Below are 12,170 nucleotides of genomic sequence, written 5' to 3'. Positions count from 1 at the left end.
GGTCGGGTGCACTGCCCAACCAAGCCAGGCGACTCCGAGCCAGCATTTGAACCCAGCGTGGCTGACTTGAGGCTTTGAGTCCCGAGCACTTAAATGAGGCAGGGGGCAGGTTCCAGTGGGGATAGCCATGGGGCTGGGGCAGCAGGAAGGGGCAGCCTTGTCACTCTAAGTCCCCTGGGCAGGGGGTGGGGAGAAAAAAACGCTGGTTCCAGGCTCAGTCCAGGAGGACAAGTGAATTTGCAGGGGCGCTGGGGAGTAATACCCTGGAAATGGGAGAGACCGCTGGGGGCGGGGAGCCAACGGGAGGGAACCCCAGTGCAGGCCCCAGGAGGGGGACTGTCAGAAGCCTACAAAGGTGAGAGGAAGAAGCAATGAGGCCACCTCTGTCTCCCGAGCCAGGCAAGAGCCTTATGACTGTCTACCATGCTGCTCAGCCAGCCAAAGACAGCCTGCAAAAATACCCAGTGTGCTGGAGGTGGGCCAGCTACAAGACGGGAGTGAGGCTCAGATTCCCCTCCTGCAAAGAAGACGCCTGGGTCATCTTCCTGCCTCAGCCTCCTGAGTGCTGGGATTACAGGCCACGTGCCTGGCTGTGCTGGGGGATTTGTTAGTTGAATTATATCCAGTTCCTGACACACAGCAGGTGCTCCGGAAAGAATAGTTAATGTGGCTCCAGCTACAGTGGGTCACTGGGAAGCAAAATCAAGAGCAGAGGTCTGGAAGGACATTGTTCCCACTGTCTGCTGCTCCCCAGGGGAGGCTGGAGCAGGGCTGGGGTAGCACAGCCTCAAGGAACAAGTCCAGAAGCCAGCCACCCCAGAAAGACTCCCAACTCAATCCACACAGCTCGCCATGACGGGGTGTCCAGCACCCCAGTTTATATGGCAACCCCTGCCCAGGCCTTTCTTCCTGTCCCTCCCAGCGAGAAGCCCTGGCAACAGGCAGCTCTCTGGAAGGAGCCACTTCCAGACCAGCTCCCCTGATGTGGCTCCAGCATAGCCTCACCCGCCCTCTGGCAGCCACGTGGCTGACCTCCTGCTGCCCAGAGGCGGCCTGCGCTGTCTCAGCCTGGCTCCCGGAGCTTGGTCAAGACAATGCATCTTGCAAGTGCCTCCTGTCCTCCTGTCCCCGCTAACCCCTTCCTGACTCACCAGGTCCTCTGCACCAGGGTAGCAAAGGACCCCTCTCTTGCCAGTCCCAGAGCACCAAGGGCAGCGGCCTGATAAGCTGTGTGCTGGGCCAGGAGACCCCGTGCCCACCAGGCAGTGCCTCGCCCTCTCCCCGCCCCATGCCGCCCTCGCCGGGCCTGCCGCAATCTTGGAAGCAGCCCAGGCTCTGCAGGCTCCTAACGGTTTCTGCAGCCCAGCGCTCTGATTGCAAAGAAAGGGGAAATCGCCGGAGGGGAAGCCAGCAGTGGCCGACGGTCTTCCTGGCGTGGGAAGGAGGCAGAGGCATTCCAGGAGGCAGCCTCAGTGCCAGGCACTCCCTGGCCCTGAACCAAGCAGCAGCTGTGGCATAGCTGGATGCGGATGGGGATGAAGGAGGGAAAGGCGGGAAGAGGTGAGTCAGCGCCCCCAGTCCCAGTGTCCCTCCTCCTGCTGTCTTATGCGGAGAATCCAGGCATGGAGGTGGGGGGCCTACACCTGGTAAGTCCCCCTGGGAGGAGCGATGCCGCGCAATGAGGAAGCACAGTCGGGTTCCAGTGGCAAGTATAGATATATTTTGGAAGCTGCCTGGCCTGGGCGAGGAGCCACCCCTGCCCACCCAGCCAGCCACCTGCTCAGCGCCAGGCTGGCTCCGGTCTCCTGTCTCTCTGCAGCCCCAGCACCCCTTCTGTCTTCTTCCCAAGGACAGGGTCAAGAGGGGTCTCCGGTAGATAAGGAGTGTCAGGGAGGTGCACAGTGGATGGCAGTGTGTGCCCTGGGGTGTGATCCAGCTGTAATCACTGGCTCGGTGCCTGGGGGCTCCATCTGGAGCCAACCCCTCGAGTCAACCCAGCACTGGGGTCCCCGGACCTAGGGAGGGGTAGAAAAGCCACGTGCCTGGCTCGGCGTGCATCTCAGCGACTCCCAGAGCGACACCTTCAGAAGCCTAAGAAACCAGGTCAGAAGGGGAGGCCTTGGGGCTGGAAGGAAAGGGGAGGGAGGGTGACAGCGCCAGGGGCCTCCTCTAAGGCCCGTCCCCTCCCTGTCCCCAGCCGCTCCACCACTGGAAGGAATGAGAGGGCAGCGGGCCACAGCAGTACAGGGCAGGGCGTGGGGGTCGGCCCTGTGGTCACTCGGGTCCCTCGAGCCTGACCTGTGGGTCAAGTGCTAACAGCCCAGCAGCTCCAGGCGCAGGGTGATGCGGTTGTGCCAGGACACGGGCAGCACGCGCACGTAGCGAGCCGAGAAGGGCGTCTCGAACATGTTCTTCTTGTGGGAGTTGTTGTCCAAGTTGCCGAGGAAGATCTGGAGGCAGGGAAGGTGCGGGGGGCACCCCAGTCAGCCCCTTTCCCTCGAGTCCCCAGGGCCAGGCCCCCATCCCCCCGAGAGCAAGTGGAGGGCGACAGACACCCACCTTGCTGTCCACGGCCCCTGGCTCCTTGTACTCGGTCCAGCTGACGCCATTGTTGCTGTGGGCCACCTTGTAGGAAGCTACGTACTGGATGTGGCCCAAGTCACGGGCACCTTGGGTGATGATCCCTGTCACCTGCTTCTGGGACCCCAGGTCAACCTACAGGAGACACCACCATGTGTCCTTTGCTGGGACCATCTGGGGGGGTAGAAGGAGGCAGATGCCCCAAGGCACATCCCATGGGCCCCTACTTCCTTGGCTGGGCCTCAGCTGCTTCATCTATAAAATGGGCACAAAAAATACCATGTCCTGGGCCACACACAGCAGCAGGCACTTCCCTGTGGTGAAGTTTCTAGCTCAGTCTGGTCCCTGCTAACTCCATGCCCAGCCCTGCCTCAGCCGTGCACCAGGGGGGCAATAGGGACAGGGACAGGAGAGGCCACAGCCTGCAGTGGGACAGACTGCTTTGAGGTCCCTTGTGCCACTCCACCTGAGCACCTCGGGCCCCCACCCCAACCACCTTGGGACAGAAAGACCCAAGGACAAGCCTGCAAGCCCGGCTCACTGCCAAGCAGGGGCTCAGTGTCCGCATCTAGAACACAGCTCTGGTTCCATCATTCCTGGCTTTCCAGTTAACACCAAGTCAGAGGGCATCGATCGGCTCAGAGCTCAAGCTGGGGGGAGGGGTCCTGAGACACCTGTTCGGTGTCTGCCTCTGTCCTTGTCAACCCTATGGCAGCCACTGCGGGAGGCTCTGCTGCTGTGCATACACACATACGCACGCACACACACACACGCACACGCACACACCTGAGCGCCCACACACAACAAAGAGAAAGGTGGGCCCATGGGAGGAAGAGTGAGGGAAGCCAGAGAAAAAGAAGGCGTCGCAGTCTCCAGGGATCAGAAGCCTGGCCGGACACCCACCTGCAGCCACTCGGAGGCATTCGGCGAGTTGCTCTGCGCTGTCCAGGCGTTGATCTTGCCCTGATTGTCCAGCCGCCCGAAGAAGGGGAACCAGCTGAAGGCTCGCAGCCCCCACATCTTGTAGCTGCTGGAGGCTGTGATCTGCCTGTCGGGGATTTTGTGGTCCTTCAGGCCCAGGGGTTCGGAGCATCCTGCTGGCAAAGGGAGCCGTCACCCCATCACCCCATCTGAGAGCTGCAGCTCACGGGGTGGGGGCACAAATCCGTGAAGGGGAAGGAGCAGAAAGAGTGTAGATCCTAATCTGCCCCTGAACTTTTTTTTTGAGACAGGGCCTCGTTAAGTTTCCCAAACTGACTTTGAACTCCTGGGCTCAAGCAATTCTCCTGCCTCAGCCTCCCAAGTAGCTGGGACTACAGATGCTGCCACCATACCCCAGCTGTCATCCTCTGGGACAAGAGAAAGAAGCTCCATGCAAATGTCCCACCTGCTACGGCCTGACCCGCCCTCTCCTCATGCAGCCTGCCCGCCTCAGCTCCCTCACGCTGACCAGAGCCTGGCAGATCACACGAGACTCCTGGGCCGATGCTCCTCTCCTGGGGTCCAGGGCACCCAGTCGCACCACCTCCCACCCTCCTTAGGACCCAGCCTCAGATACTCCACGGTGCCCTCCCTCCCACCTGCGCAGCACCCCCAGCCACGCCCCAGGACTGTGGGACTCTCTTCGCAGATGCGAAGACAACCACCGCCTCTGCCCCATGCTGACCTCAGCTGCCACTTCAGCCACTGGAAAGAAAACCTGAGCGGTGCAGCTATGAGCCACCCATCCTACAGATGAGAACTCAGAGGCTGAGGCAGGAAGCACCAGACTGTGCAGACCTCTAGGAAAGGCTCAGCCACGTGCCTGACAACACACCTGCGGCCAGCAGCCAGCAATTAGAAGTCAGAATCCTGGGGCCCAGGGCACCCCTGCATCCTCCTCCAGCCCCACCCCCTTAGCACCTACCCACGTCTGCACACACTGACGTCCTGTGCACTGCCATAGGCACACGCGCCGCTGTGCTCACACACACCCAAGCCCTTCCTGCCCCCAAGAGGCAAGGCCACCCCACAGCCCACAGGGGAGGCTCGTGGCCTTGGGAGGAGCAGGCAGTGATGGCAATAATCACCCAGGAGACTTCGAGGACAAAGGGGCCAGGCCAAGAAAGCGAGGGGCAGGGCCCCAAGGAGAGGCCACAGACTTGCCTCTGCCTCTCAACCGGTGCCTAAATTTCCTTTCACTGCCCCTTTAAAACAATATGGCTCGGGCTGAGGATGTAGCTCAGTGGCACAGCACCTGCCTGGCAAGCGTGGGGCCCCAAGTTTGACTCCCAGTACCAAAAAAAAAAAAAAAAAAAAAAAAACAATATGGGTTGAAAGGCAGTGGGCTCTGGAGAGGACTCGAGTTCACACAGAGATGGGGACCAAGTGTAGCAGTGCACTCCTGTAATCCCAGCACTCTGGGAGGCTGAGGCAAGAGGATCACAAGTTCAATTCCAACCTAGACAACTTAGCAATTTAGTGAGTCCCTGAATAAAAAATTTAAAAAGCTGGAAATGAGGCTCAGTGCAAAGGCTCTGTGTTCAATCCCCAGCATCATGAAAAAAAGAGAAAAAGAAGAGAGAGTGACAGGCACAGGAGGGCTGGAAGTGTAGCTCAGTGGTAGAGTGTTTCCCTGGCCTACATGAAGCCCTGAGTTCATCCCTAGTAACAGACACACACACACACACACACACACACACACGAAGATGAAAGCCAGCAAGCCACAGAACCCCGATCCATGTGGTGGTGGGTGGTATGTAAAATAACATAACAGGAAGAATTGCCAGAGGGGGAGGGGGAGGGGAAGGGGGAGTCACACGGGACAAGCCGGGCAGTGACCAGCCATTTCTCTGCCTGCTGCCCAATATATGCAGTCCCACAAATGGCCAGCAGATGGCGCTGCGACTCAAAGAAATCCCCAGACCTGAAGCACAAACCTTGCGCTCCATCCTCTCCAACGGTGTTGCCTGGCTCAGCAGAAACCTGCTCCCTTCTGGTTCCTCCCAACTCTCCATTTAGGCGTCTCTCTGGGTAGGGCAGTAGCAAACACCAGCTCCAACCAGCTGGGCTCCCTGGCTCCCCACCGAGCATCACACTGCAGCTGTGTACCCCTGGTCCATGATGTACCTGGGTGCCTCTTCCCTCTTTCCCTCATCCAGCCACTCACCCAGACTTCCCCAGCACCTGCGTGTTCTACAGGCACCAGGGCCCGACTGGGCTGGGTGAGAATACTGTGGAAACTGGAGTTTTCTCTTGACTAACCAGAGTCCACAGCTATAGGTGGCAGACGGCACACGCCCAGGCAGGTGACCATCCAGTGCGGGCATCCGGTGTGACCCACGTCCCTGGGTATTGCTGCCAGCCCTGGCCAGCTCGAAAAAGAGGGAGCAGCGAAGGCTACCCCCTAGCTGGCTGCAGCCCCCACACTCACCGTTCAGCTCACAGCCCAGGAGCTCGAAGCGCAGGGTGCAGCCCCTGTGGCAGGCCACGGGGTACAGCCTCACGTACTGCGTCTCCAGCGGGGTGCTGAACAGGTTGACCTTCAGGCCCCTGTTGTTGATGTTACCCACGAACACCTAGCAGGGAGGGCCGAGACCGGGTCAGCGAGGAGCCAGCAGAGCCAGCGGGACTCAGGCAGCCACCCCCACCCACAAAGCAGATTCTCCTTCTGCACCTTCCTTGGTCATCTCGGGGACTGGACACAAACCCCCACATTTCACGTGCGGCTACACATAACCTAGAAGAGCCTCTGGTTAGGAAAAGGCACTCCTTCCGCGTGACACTTTATTGGGACAATTCTCCAACAGCTAGAACTACACAGATGTACCACATCTGCATTGTGAACACAGTCCACGTAGCAGGGACAGTCTGCGCAACTGTACACAGCAACCTGACGGTTCAGAACGAAATCCAGCTGCACCAACACTGCTCCCCACCGCAGGTCATGGCACCACTATTCTCATCTATTCTCATCTATAAAGTGGGGCTATGACTTGTAACCACGGAACATGGACAATGGTTTCATCAATTTCTAGACACTAAAGTGCACCTCATGGCCAATCACCCAGGGTGCCCTTGCTTCCGTCTACCTTGGAACTCCACCCGGGGTGCTGAGCCTACACGCCCCACCTTGTCCCCGGAGCCCTCTTCATCCTGGATGAAGTGGAACTTGCGTCCGTCGAGGCTGTAGGCCACTTTGAAGGTCTTCACATACTCGGCACTGCCTGCACGGCTGGCACCCTGGGTCACCACACCTGTCACTCGCATCTTCCGAAGAAGGTTTACCTGTCCCCAGGCAAAAAGACAGCACCTTATCTCCAAGACCCAGGCCCGCTGGCCCCCTAAACCCCACAACTTGGGGAAGGACCACCAAGACCTCGTCCTTGGCAGACAGCTCCTCCGCTGCATGGCCACCACCCCGACCCCAGCCGCTTCCACCAGGCTTCCAGACCTTCACCCACACCCCCGTCACCTCCCTGGGCCTGGGTACAACCCCCCAACACAGGCACCCTCTTCCCACAATCGTCCCTCCCACCACCCAGCCCCACACAAGCATCCCCTTCGCACCTGGATCCAGGGCTTCCTGTCGTAGTTGCTGGCTGTCCAGGCGTTGACGATGCCTGAGCGGTGAAGCCGGGCCAGCTCCGGAGCCCAGCGCTGCAAGCCCAGGAAGGCCATGTGCAGGGACGACGCAGAGATCTGCGAGTCAGCGATGGCGCCCCCCTCCATGCCCAGGCTCGTCATGCACTCTGCACGGAAAGTCAGGAGGGTCAGGGGCCCCCCCGGGGAAGCCCCAGGGCCCAGCGGGACAAGACAACAAGGGTGCAGCCCCAGAGGGCACCTTAGACCTTCACTCAGAGCAGGGCCAAGAGGGAGGGAGGACCTGGGACCCAGCGCTGCCAGAGAACCCGGCCAGGAGAGGCGAGTCTGGCAGGGAGTCCCCCAGGCTGTGGCACACGGTCTACACTGGGCAGCACCGGTGTGAGGTGGACCGTGCGGGAGACACCAGTGTGACGCTCTTCCTCGGTGTCCCCAGGAGGGTGACTTTGGGAAACGGGAGACCTTAGACACCCGAGAACAGAACAAAGCAATACACGAGCCTGCCTGGGTATTCCAGAACCGTCCTCCTCTCCCCCAAGTTCCTGGGTGATGCGTCAACACCTTCTATTTTCCCTTGTGCCCTCTGTACCGCCCAAGGGCGCTCACCCACCAGCCAGCTGTGAGCATGCCCCTCCCTGGGTGGCCCCGTCACCACTTTCATCACCCCAGCAACATGGTACCAAGACTCAGGATGGCCACTATGCCTGCCAGCAGGCTGGGCCCCCCCACTCCTGGAGTCCCCACGGCATGTGCCAGGGTGGGGACTCAGGGACAGGCGTGTCCTGACAGCTTGGGCTGAGCTCAGTGCCAGCACTCTCTTGCTCCAACAGTGGACTGACACCCAAGATCAGGGACAGCCAGGGACCAGCTCTGCCTCCAAGACCATCCTCACAGCCCCCAGGACCACCCCGAGGGATCCGGTATGCAATCTCAGCATTGGCTCCAGGAAAGAATCACAGGACAATCAAGACAGGGCCCCTAAGGTCCCCCTGGGACTCCCCCAGCCTTTAAGGTCACCTCCCACCTTGTGTCCCAGGTGTGACTATATCAAGCCAGGAAGACCCCAGGCCAAGAAGTTCAAAGATGGCCAGGTTAGAGTGGTGGCGTATGCCTGTAAATCCCAGGACCTGGGAGGCTGAGGCAGGAGGATTGAAAGTTGGAGGCCATCCTTAAGAACTTAGCAACTTACGAATACCCTGTCTAAACAAAGCGAAGCAAAACAAAATGCACAAAGGGTTGGAGATGTAGCTCAGTGCAAAGGCCCTGGGTTCCATCCTCAGTAACAAAAAAAGAGGCGGCCAGGTGGGTAATTCCACACAGGCACACCCACGGTTACCTCAGCTCCCAGGGTAATTACCGGCCCCTGGCTCCACCCAGGCTGTCTGCCTAGCGACCCCTCCCCCATCCTAAACACCTCTGGCTTCAGTCCAGGCCTCCTCTGAGGCGGAGGGCATCTGGGCTCCCTGCCTGCTCTCCCAGCCCCAGCTCCCACCAGCCAAGGCTGAGGCAGTGATCATCAGAGCCCAGCCCACGTCCACCTGGCAGAGAACAGAGGCCACCTGCCCCCAGCCCCAGACACTCAGCGCCGGGCCGGCTGGACAGGGGGAATCTGGACCCCTCACCCACCCATCCTGGGCTCAACATGGCCCCGGGGCAGGAACAGCCCTCAGGCAGTGGGCCCCAGGGCGGGGGCTCTGGCCAGGCTCCTCCTCGTCCTGTGGCTGAGTGGATAATCAAGCAGGTCAAGGGGGCCACCTGCCTTTCCGCACACACTGGGCCGCTGGCCACCTGACCCGAGGGGATGGTCCAGCCTGCCCAGACATCTTCCTCCTCCCCATGACCTTTGTGACACAGGTCATAGGTCAAATCTGGGCCAAGCCTGATTTATTGAACGCCTGATCCCAAAGGAATGTATGTGTTTATTCGCCTGGATTGGCACGAAAATCTCCAGAATTAACCCTAACACTGTGCAGCCCAGGGGGACTCAGGAAAGAGCATTCCCACGACCTCCGGGGTCACTACAACCCCCCACTCCCAGACAGTGACATCAGCCCGGACCTGCGGTCCGGGGAGGAAGGGCCAGGCTAAAAGAAAGGACAATACCACCCTTTCCCCCTTCACTGAGGCTCTGCCCCCGCCTCAGCATCTCCCCAGGGCACAGGGGCAGCCCGCAGCCTGGGCACCAGGACAGGACCCCGGTCTTCCCCGAGCAGCACCCGGGTACTCACTCGACTCGCAGTGGATGCCCACGAAGCCCGGAGGGCAGTCACAGACGTATGGGGTGAACACATCCCCTCGGTGGGAGCTGTCGACGACCTGACACCCAGCATTGTGGTAGCAGGGATTTGGGGAACAGGGACCTGGGAACAAGAGGCAGAGAAGACGGGTAGGCGATCAGAGGTGGCAGATGGGGCTAGCAGAGAAAGACCCTCTGCCCACACTCAGTCCCCTCCTGTCATCGCCTGGTGCAGCCTGAGCCAATGGGAACCCAGCAGGCTCATGGGTAGGCAAACCTGCCCGAGTCCAGGGCCGGCCCAGATTTCCAAGTGGCCTGGGAGTTTCCAGGGGATGCTGGCTGCCACAGGGAGAAGTGCGGACCACCGCCGACAGGGGCAGCGGCTGGGGGTTGGTGCAGTGGCCTGGCCTCTGCAGGGCCCTTTACCTTTCTCGGTCTCATTGCAAAGGAGGCCCGTGAAGCCCTCAGGGCAGAGGCAGTAGGAGGAGACACTGTCCTGGCCCAGCAAGCAGGTCCCACCATTCAGGCATATGCTGGAGTCACAGAAGTCACCTGCAACAGCAACCCTGCCTCAAGCACTCAATAAACACTTGGGCGGACCAACTGCCACGTGTACGCTGGACTCCAAGACAGAAGTCAGGTGCAGGCCAGGCCTCCAGAGACCGGCGGGAAAGAGGAGGCCAGGAGCTGATGGCGGGGTGGCCTGTGAGCTGGACCTCTGGCACAGGGCTCTGCCAGGAAGTGGAAAGTTCACCAGCTACGGGACATTTGAGCTGGGTCTAAAAGATGGATGGGGCGGGGACAGACTGGGGCTTAGGGACAAGCACTGTAGAGAAAAGCAGAAGCACCCAGGGTACAACGAGATGCTGGAGAATAAGATGCTGAGGAAGAGCAGGGTGGGAGGGACCTTAAAAATGATAAGTTTCTCTCAGTCACTGTGGTGCACACACGTGACGCCAGCACTGGGGGAACTGAAGAAGCCAAGGGTGGAGTTTGTGTGCAGCAGATTAGTGGCTTTAACCTCTCTCTCACCTCTCCAAACAGTCCAACAGGAAAACACACGCTCCCCCAGGTGAGGGGCGGGGAAGGCCTGTGGGTCCCGGTAGGGAGGGAGGAGCCGAGGCAGCCCCCAGTGAGCGCAGACCCTGATGGGCTCCGGGGGTGAGGAGAGCCTGGGGGCTGCAGGCCAAGCCCCCTGGGTGAAAGCTGAGGGCGAGTCAGGGCAGGGGCTGAGGAGCAGGCTACCTCTGAGAGACTGGGGAGGGCCGAGGAGGCGGTAGCAGGGCTGGGGAGCCCACAGCGGCTCCCAGGTGGGGCCGTAGCTGACAGAGGTGCACACTCCACCCCACCGGAGAACATAGGGACAGGCTGGGCTGGAGCAAAGGACTGCACACGTCCCCCACCCAAACCTGACATTTGGGGTGAGCAGCAGAAAGCTCACTTCTTCCCCACCAGAGCCCTGGAGCCCTGGAGCCCCAGTGGGCCCCCCTCCCAGGCGAGAAGTCCTCAGCCTGAACAGCCTGGCCTCCTCCGCGGGGCCCAGGGAGCTCAGGCAGCTCCCAAAGGGCTATTAGTCACTGGCTTTAAATAGCAGGTTAATCCCGCCTCTGACCCGGCTGGGGGAGGAGGGCACTGCTAGGCCCAGGAGCCTGGCCTCCTCTTCCACCCCTCCCAGCCACACCTTCTTGGGGCTGCTCCAGGGTGGGAAAAAAACGGTCCAGAGGGGGAAAGAGCAGGGCCACCTGCCTAAGGTGGCCGCAGTGTCTCCTCCCGTGAAGAGCCGGATCGCCCTCTACAAACTCGCCCACGCCGGGCCTTCAGGGTCCCGCTCCTGGGAAGCCGCCCATGGGGGCAGCGGGGCGGGGCGCAGGTTGGGCGGGGCCGAGAGGAGGGGTTGAAAAGGGCGGCTAAGACAGAGACATCTTTCCGGCTGGCCAGCGGGGGTACTACAGGCTTCCGCTCCAGCCCGGGTGGCAGATATTTCCCGGGACACCGGAGCTGGAACCCAGCCGGGACCTTCTTGCTTTCGTGGACTCCATTTCTACGGGATGATGGGGAACGTTCTGAGGGGCCCCGTGAGATGCTGAGGGACAGCAAAGGAAGTAGGGCGTCCTGCGGAGCAGCCTGCGGGAGGCCCCACCGTCCCTGGGGCCTCGGCGGGGGAGGAGGACCATGAGAGATACCGCAGGCGGCCAAGGCCACTGGAGGGAGGGAGGCGGTCCCCCCGGCTAGCCGGTCCGTCCCACCGCCTCCTCGGCCTTTCCTCTATCTGATCCGACACGGACGAGTGGGGGCGCAAAAGTCCAAAGCACTGCCGGGCAGTGGAGGCGCCTGCCTGTAATCTCGGCACGCTGAGAGGCTGATGCAGGAGGATCCCAAATTCGAGCCCCGCCTGAGCAACTTATCGAGAACTCGACTCAATAATAAATAAATAAGTAAATAAATAAATAGGGCTGGGATGTAGCTCAGCAAGCAGACCTTGGGTTCAATCCCCAGTACTGCCAAAAAGACAAAAAGAAAAGTCCAAAGCGGAGTGCAGCGTTCCTCTCGGGAGGGATCTGCTGGCAAAGCTGCGGAGGGCGGGACGCAGCCCCGCTAGAGTCCCGGAGCCCCCCGGCGACCGGAGGGTCGGACGCAGATCCATGGCCTCATTTTACAGACGGCAAAAGAGAGGCCGACGCAGCGGATTCCTTTGTCCTGTGTAAGCCACATCCTGGGGACGGCCGGTGTCACCCAGTGCCCGCGTCCCGCCCGGCGCGCCGGCCGCTGCCCC

General features: G+C 60.6%; 1 protein-coding gene across 6 annotated transcripts in view; it reads right to left on the bottom strand.

Moving 5' to 3' along the window:
- Positions 1 to 1,697: 1,697 nt before the first annotated feature.
- Mfge8 (milk fat globule-EGF factor 8 protein) overlaps positions 1,698 to 12,170 on the bottom strand; it is a 10,835-nt gene continuing 362 nt past the window's right edge. Inside the window, exons 2-10 of one of the 6 annotated variants that reach the window (XM_013512661.1) lie at positions 9,824 to 9,949; positions 9,390 to 9,521; positions 7,129 to 7,310; positions 6,691 to 6,846; positions 5,993 to 6,137; positions 3,484 to 3,677; positions 2,560 to 2,715; positions 2,299 to 2,450; positions 1,698 to 2,091 (exon numbers count right to left, since the gene is read on the bottom strand). In XM_013512661.1, the coding sequence (XP_013368115.1) occupies positions 2,313 to 2,450; positions 2,560 to 2,715; positions 3,484 to 3,677; positions 5,993 to 6,137; positions 6,691 to 6,846; positions 7,129 to 7,310; positions 9,390 to 9,521; positions 9,824 to 9,949 (1,229 nt within the window). In that variant the 3' untranslated portion in view covers positions 1,698 to 2,091; positions 2,299 to 2,312. Of the gene's footprint in view, positions 2,451 to 2,559; positions 2,716 to 3,483; positions 3,678 to 5,992; positions 6,138 to 6,690; positions 6,847 to 7,128; positions 7,311 to 9,389; positions 9,522 to 9,823; positions 9,950 to 12,170 lie in introns of all 6 variants that reach the window. The other 5 variants (XM_013512662.1, XM_005381563.2, XM_005381564.2 and 2 more) reach the window with 5 other exon arrangements.

This window comes from Chinchilla lanigera, unplaced genomic scaffold, assembly GCF_000276665.1.
Source record: "Chinchilla lanigera isolate Chin_1 unplaced genomic scaffold, ChiLan1.0 scaffold00015, whole genome shotgun sequence".
Lineage (NCBI taxonomy): Eukaryota > Metazoa > Chordata > Mammalia > Rodentia > Chinchillidae > Chinchilla > Chinchilla lanigera.
The sequence above is the reverse complement of the archived record's forward strand: the minus strand, read 5'-3'. Positions and strand labels throughout refer to the sequence as shown.